The sequence below is a fragment of the Gorilla gorilla genome, chromosome 18, assembly GCF_029281585.2.
Source record: "Gorilla gorilla gorilla isolate KB3781 chromosome 18, NHGRI_mGorGor1-v2.1_pri, whole genome shotgun sequence".
In the NCBI taxonomy this organism is placed as follows: domain Eukaryota; kingdom Metazoa; phylum Chordata; class Mammalia; order Primates; family Hominidae; genus Gorilla; species Gorilla gorilla.
In genome coordinates this window covers 6,474,060-6,481,145 of record NC_073242.2, presented here as the reverse complement: position 1 = coordinate 6,481,145, position 7,086 = coordinate 6,474,060, and the positions used below count along the sequence as shown (strand labels likewise).

Below are 7,086 nucleotides of genomic sequence, written 5' to 3'. Positions count from 1 at the left end.
CTTGTAAACCTACAGGAAGCTGGCATTATCATAAAGTTGACCTTACTTACTTCACTTCCAGTACAAAATGAACACCTGCCAGTTTCAGGTGCATTAATTTATATTTCACCATAACTGGGCGACACAGAGACTGGCTATTTTCACTCTGGATTTTTGAGACCAATTAAATATTTTTTTTCTGTATATATGTCTAAAAGATAGGGCCATGAAAAAGACCTACAATATCATTATCAAACTAAACAAAAGTAACAACAATTCATTAACAACATCAAATATAATTAATGTTCATATTTCCTATTCCCAGCTCATTTTATGTTTTCCAATGTGTGCGTTTGAATCAGAATATAAATTGTTAAAGGATGATGTGCTAAAAAGATAAAATCATGACTCATACAAATACGAAATCAATACATGTCAATTTTTTACTTTTAGAGAGACAGGGTCTGCCATATTTACCAGGGTGGTTTTGAACTCCTGGCCTCAAGCTATCATCCCACCTTCTCAGCCTCCCAAAGTTCTGGGATTACAGACATAAGCCACTGCACCCAGGCTGTGTTTTTATTTAACTCAATTAATGACAGAATCAGTGAGATGTTACAACTGGTTCAAAGGAGAATTCAGAGTAGGAACATATTTAATGCATCAGCAATGTTGAAATTAATCTGCGTAAATAGATGTACAAGAACAACCTGCATTCCTATCAGTTATCTACAATTTACAGAGTCTTAAAATAGCTCAAAGGGAGGGACCCCCACAGAATCAGAAAACCTGGAAGAGTATGAGAGACAACCCCATTGAATTTACTCAGTAATTTTTGTGGGTCCCCTTTAAAGTCTTTCACGATTTTCCCTTACAAAATAAACTTTATTCATTGCAGTTGATTGCTATATGTCTTAAGTTTCTTTTATTCTAGAGGTGCCCCCTCCATCTCTTTTTTTTCTTTGTCACTGTCCAATAATTGATCATTTGTCCTTTAATCTCACCATCTGGATTTGCTGGTTGTGCCCCCATGCTGTCTCTAACATATTCCTCTGTTTCTGTGTTTCCCTCTGGACTCCCAGTCCAGATTTGTGGACTCTTCAGGCTCTCCCTGTTCTGGGCTCTGTTCCTATGTCCCACACACCAGATCTGCAGTCTTGGGCAAATTCAGGCACTCCTTGCCTCACCTGGGCGGCTGACTGCAGCAGAGTGCGTCTCCGTTCCCCTCCCAAGTCTGTGGATCCCAGGCTCTACCATGTTAAAGTCGGAGAGCTGACACTCCGGCCTTGGTGGTTGTGAGGAAGCTACTGGTCCACCCCTCATACCATGGGACCACTACCAGCGAGGATGTTGCCCTGATGCAGCTGGACTCCCCCTTGCAGGCCTCTGATTTTTCCAGAAAAGTCTATCAGGGGGAACACACCAGTTGACTGTCTCCTAGTGATGAGCTAGCTGTTGAGGATTATTCCCTAGACCAATTAGTTCAGTAGATTACAACATGGTGATATTCCTGTTCCATTTATTAGCAGAAATTCCTCCATAAAGAGAAACTTTTCGTCATCTATTTATTTTTGTTGCCTCTTTCATTCTATTTTTAAAAATGTTTATGTTTTTGGCATCTATTTAATTATCCTCAAAATAATGAACTATTTCCTTAGCATACTCCAAAAATGATAAAGGTTTTTTTTTGTAATATTATGAACTCATGGATTTCTTCCTTTCTTTTCTTTTTTTTTTTTTTTGAGATGGAGTCTCGTTCTGTCGCCCAGGCTGGAGTGTAGTGACGCGATCTCGGCTCACTGCAGCCTCTGCTTCCGGGTTAACGTGATTCTCCTGCCTCAGCCTCCTGAGTAGCTGGGACCATAGGTGCCACCACCACGCCCAGCTAATTTTAGTATTTTTAGTATAGATGGGATTTTGCCATGTTGGCCAGGCTGGTCTCGAACTCCTGACCTCAGGTGATCTGCCCGCATCGGCCTCTCACAGTGCTGGGATCACGGGCGTGAGCCACCACACCCGGCCTTATTTCACGTATTTAAATCACTCCAAGTTATTGCCCACAGTGATGCTCCAAGTGTCCCATCGTCAGCCAGTGAGAACGTCTTTTGGTTGGCTCCTGAGAGGGACCACTCATTTTCCAGACCCTCCGGGGCCTGAGGCCAGGCTGAGATGATGCTCACAGGACTCGCATACTGACCGGAACCCCGCCCGATCGCACAGGAAGTCCGCCGGAAACTCTCTTGGAGCCCACCGGAAGTTTAGTGAACCACCCTCAACCTCCGGAAGAGCGCAGGAAGTTTGCCGGAAGAGCGCAGGAAGTTTGCCGGAAACGGACATAAAGGAGTCCCTGCGACCGCGTAGCCTCCTGCAGCGCCCTCTGTTGGCAGAGTCGTAGCGAGGCCGAGATGAGGTCCGTGACGTGGCTGCGTGAGCATCCCGGCTGCCTGTGGATGAGTGGGCGTGGGGCTGAGAGGCGACGACAGTGTGGAGCTTCCTCAGCGATCCTGGGCTTCTCGGGGCAGGCCAACTTCAGTCCGGGCTGGAGGCCGTGCACAACACCAAGCACATGGTGGGGTCCTCAGCTGCCTCGGGACTGGCTCCGCCGCTGCCCCTGGCCCTGGGATGGGGGCCAAAGGTTTTGGGCAGTGGCAGCAGCAGGAGGAAGTAGCACCTGGAAGACGTGTCTTCTGAGTCGACCCTTCCTGTCTGGGGGGGCCGAACCCTGGCTGTCTTTGTTCCCATAGCAACGACTAGGGCTCCCCTAGGTTCCAGCCCCTTAGATACGGTGTGCCCCAGGAGAGCTCTGCAGGAGCTACAGGTCCTTCTGGTGGGAAGGGAGGCGGGAGGTGGGCTGGGGCAGCCCGGCTGGCCTGTGTGGAGACATCACACTTCCTGGTTGGGGACAGGGTGAAGAGGGTTGGTCCCCAGCTCTGCCTTGAGCAGAGCTTCTAGTGGGTGAAGCAGTGGGGATCTCCTGCCTGCCGGAAGGATGGGTGGGGCTTCCACATCGCAGCCCAGTAGGGTGGACAGACTGGTCTTCTGACCTCTGGCTCCTTGGAGGGACTGGCCTGAGGTGGGCCCTGGCATCCCCAACCTCCTCTAAACCACCTCCCTGGAACATGCGGGACAGGAGCCCAAGCGGCATCTGGGGAGGGCGGGTTCTGCCAGGCACAGAGGGCTCCAGCGTGATTGCCACTGGTTAATGACCTGCCACCCCCGCCCCCCCGACCTCTGGTGCCGTCCAAGGACTCTGACCCCAGTGCAGTGTCTGTAGGGAAGAGGAGCCATGGGGCTTCGGGCAGGCCCCATCCTGCTTCTGCTGCTGTGGCTGCTGCCAGGTGAGGGATGCGCCTGTCTTCTCCTCCCTCCCACCCCCTGCCGGCCTGTGTGCTCCCCTTTGCTCTCTTGCTTTCCAGGGGCTTATGGGGATGTGCTGCCTTCAGGTACCGTAGACATCTCATCCCTGCACTCAACCAGCCCCTACTCCAGGCCAGGGAGGACTGGCCCCAGGGGACATGCAGAGGCCCTTGGCCCTGGGAGCCTCATCCCTGGACGTCAAGGGCAGAGGAACGTCAGAAGGTGTTAGGGTAAAGAGTCAGACCGGGAGGGATGGGCTTTCTGAGGGGGAATAAAGCTGAGGTCTCCCACCCGCCCATCCCTCTGCAGAATGCGGCCACTCCAAGGAGGCCGGGAGGATTGTGGGAGGCCAAGACACCCAGGAAGGACGCTGGCCGTGGCAGGTTGGCCTGTGGTTGACCTCAGTGGGCCATGTATGTGGGGGCTCCCTCATCCACCCACGCTGGGTGCTCACAGCTGCCCACTGCTTCCTGAGGTGAGTGGCGCTGGGTGGGGGCGCTCCTCACCCCTCCCCTTGGCGGCTGCCTGCAGTGGGCCGTGTTTCCATTCCCCTCCCAGGTCTGAGGATCCCAGGCTCTACCATGTTAAAGTCGGAGGGCTGACACCCTCACTTTCAGAGCCCCACTCGGCCTTGGTGGCTGTGAGGAGGCTCCTGGTCCACTCCTCATACCATGGGACCACCACCAGCGGGGACATTGCCCTGATGGAGCTGGACTCCCCCTTGCAGGCCTCCCAGTTCAGCCCCATCTGCCTCCCAGGACCCCAGACCCCCCTCGCCATTGGGACCGTGTGCTGGGTAACGGGCTGGGGGTCCACCCAGGAGAGAGGTAAGGGGAATATGCACTCACCAGCCCCTACTAGTCAGGGAGGACCAGCCCAGGGACCACGCAGAGCCAGCCTGAGTGGTCTCCACAGAACTTGGTCTGCGTGTTTATCTCCTCTCCCTTCCCACCCCACCCTGAAGCTGGGAACACCTGGGGCCAGGACCCATGCTGTCCAGACTGTGGGACTCCCCTTGGCCAAGGTGACCACCATATTGGATTTTGGGGATCTTGAGCCAGTGTCCAGGATTGTGCCCGTGTTGGGATGAATAAGCCAAGGCTAAGAGGTCATGAGATTAGCCAGGGTCATGGGAGAGGATCTGGGCTTGAGCCCTGCTCCCTGACCCCACTGCCTCCTGGTTTGGGAGTTGAGAAGAGCAGGGTGGGTGGGCAGAGAAGAGGTAGGAGGTGCAGGCTGCCACCATCACAGGTGAGAGGGCAGAGGCTCACCTGATGGGGACGAGGCTTGAGGTGGGCTCAGGCTGGCCCCCACATCACATCCAGCCCTGGCGAGTGTCCTTCAGGAGGTGGCTGTGCCCCTCCTGGACTCGAACATGTGTGAGCTGATGTACCACCTAGGAGAGCCCAGCCTGGCTGGCCAGCGCCTCATCCAGGACGACATGCTCTGTGCTGGCTCTGTCCAGGGCAAGAAAGACTCCTGCCAGGTGACTGCAGCTCCTGGTCACCCCATCCAGTTGTGTGGGCCCTTTAGGCTCACCCTGTCCTGGACTCTCTCCCCATGTCCCACACCTCAGGGTCTCCAGAGGGACCAGAGTCTTTGCCTAGCTCCTTGGCCTCAGCAGCAGATTCTCGAAGGCACTTGGGGCCCAGGTGTCTCCCTCAATGCAGACCTCATGGGGCCCTCCCTCTCTCTCCCCCAGGGTGACTCCGGGGGGCCGCTGGTCTGCCCCATCAATGATACGTGGATCCAGGCTGGCATTGTGAGCTGGGGATTCGGCTGTGCCCGGCCTTTCCGGCCTGGTGTCTACACCCAGGTGCTAAGCTACACAGACTGGATTCAGAGAACCCTGGCTGAATCTCACTCAGGCATGTCCGGGGCCCGCCCAGGTGCCCCCGGATCCCACTCAGGCACCTCCAGATCCCACCCAGTGCTGCTGCTTGAGCTGTTGACTGTATGCTTGCTTGGGTCCCTGTGAACCATGAGCCATGGAGTCCGGGATCCCCTTTCTGGTAGGATTGATGGAATCTAATAATAAAAACTGTAGGTTTTTTATGTGTATTTTATGTCTTTGCTTTTCTAGTAATTCATTTTTATTGTTCTTTCCAAAAACATCTGGCTGTGGTAGGTTGGGAGAGCATGGTGCCTGCCCCGGACATTGTCTGCGGGACATCTTCATTGTTAGGGTCACAGCGTCCAGGCTTGCTCAGGACGGTCTTGGGCGATGTCTATCCTGTGTAGTTAGATAGGATCCCTGTCCCTCTCAAAAAGTGTCCCAAAAGTGGGAGTAAGAGTTATATAGTCACTGTGACTCAGCCAGTGCAAGAGCTGGAGCTTCTTGGAGCCCACAGATTTTCAGTCTCAGGCATCCTTGTGTGGTTGCCATGGCCACCAGGAGTCCAATAACAGGCCTTGTTCTCCCAGCTCCGGCCCACGGAGTGTCCATACCCTCCCCCACCACCCTGCCCGCTGCTGACTGCAGCCAGTGGGGGCCCTGGGGCCTGTCCCAGGCATGAGAAAGGTCCTTGGGCGCTGTCCCAGGCATGAACAGGGGCTTTGAGGCCATCGCCAGCGTGGTGGGCAGCACCCTCTGCCTGTGTCTTAGAAGCATGGCCAGAGCAGTGCCTGGTAGCGCCAGCTCCACACTTGCAGGGAGGGATCCATTTGGAAGTTCGCATCCGGTGTCAGTTTCCCTGTGAGACAAGGTAGTCGGGCTTTCACTCCAGTTTGGCGCCAGGTCTGGGGGAAGGACCGTCTGCTTGGGTGGGGCACAGTCGGGCCAGCGTTTGTCCCAGCGCCACTCGCCTGCCCTGGAGGTGGCTCTCAGGAACACCCCATGGAGGAGAGGGGCTTTGAGGTCGCAGGTGAGTGGGCAGTGGAGCCGTCATCCTGAAGCCTCAGCCCTCCCAGGGGGCACCCTCAGCTGGTTGGCCTCTTAGAAAATTTAGGTTGTTTTGCTGCCCTAGAAGACTGGATGCTCTAGAATCATCTCTCCTTTTGCTGTGGGCCCACCTTCATAGGGTCCTGTTCTCCCGTGACGGCCTCGCCTCCTTCCAACTCCTCTGCCTTCATCCCAGGGTGGACGGTGTCCTGGAGGGACTCATCGGATCCGCCAGGAGCTCAGCATCCTGGGTGGAGGTTTCTGGCCTCTCAGCTTCTCTGTTTTGTCTCACAACTTTCTCTTGCTAATCACTTTCATGCATCAGTTTGCTAATGGATTCTCCAGCTCTTCACTCATAAATAACTCCTTCCAGAAATCTAGTGAGGAGGGAAAGTGAAGGATTAAAACAAAATCCTCACTTCTGGATTTCTGCTTTAATGTTAGAGTTGGCAGCCCTCCCTCACATAGGCCTGAAGCACCAAGGATGTCTCAGAAGCACTCAGCCTCCCTCGTTACATATCAGCCCCTTCAGTTTCTCTCTCCTTTTTTCTTTTGTGACAGGGTCTTGCTCTATTGCCCAGGCTGGAGTGCAGTGGCTCAATCTCAGCTCATTGCAGCCTCGACCTCCTGGGCTTAAGCAATCCTCCCACCTCAGCCTACCTGGGAGTACATGTGCACACCACCATGCTCGGCTAATTTTTGTATTTTTAGTAGAGACGGGGTTTCACCATGTTGCCCAGGCTGGTCTTGAACTTCTAACCTCAAGTGATCCGCCTGCCCCAGCCTCCCAAAGTGCTGGGATGACAGGCGTGAGCCACCGTGCCCAAGGACCCCCACAGTCTCTTCCCCAGATGACCTTGACCAGGGCT

At 54.3% G+C, this 7,086-nt stretch overlaps 1 protein-coding gene across 1 annotated transcript; it reads left to right on the top strand.

The window, feature by feature from the left end:
- Nucleotides 1-2,292: 2,292 nt before the first annotated feature.
- On the top strand, nt 2,293-5,397 carry LOC129527516 (serine protease 30-like). The gene is made up of 6 exons (XM_055365035.2): nt 2,293-3,317; nt 3,396-3,422; nt 3,646-3,811; nt 3,895-4,163; nt 4,662-4,822; nt 5,039-5,397. Exons 1-6 carry the CDS (start codon nt 3,266-3,268, stop codon nt 5,312-5,314), a joined length of 951 nt encoding a protein of 316 aa, XP_055221010.1. The 5' UTR covers nt 2,293-3,265; the 3' UTR covers nt 5,315-5,397.
- Nucleotides 5,398-7,086: the final 1,689 nt, after the last annotated feature.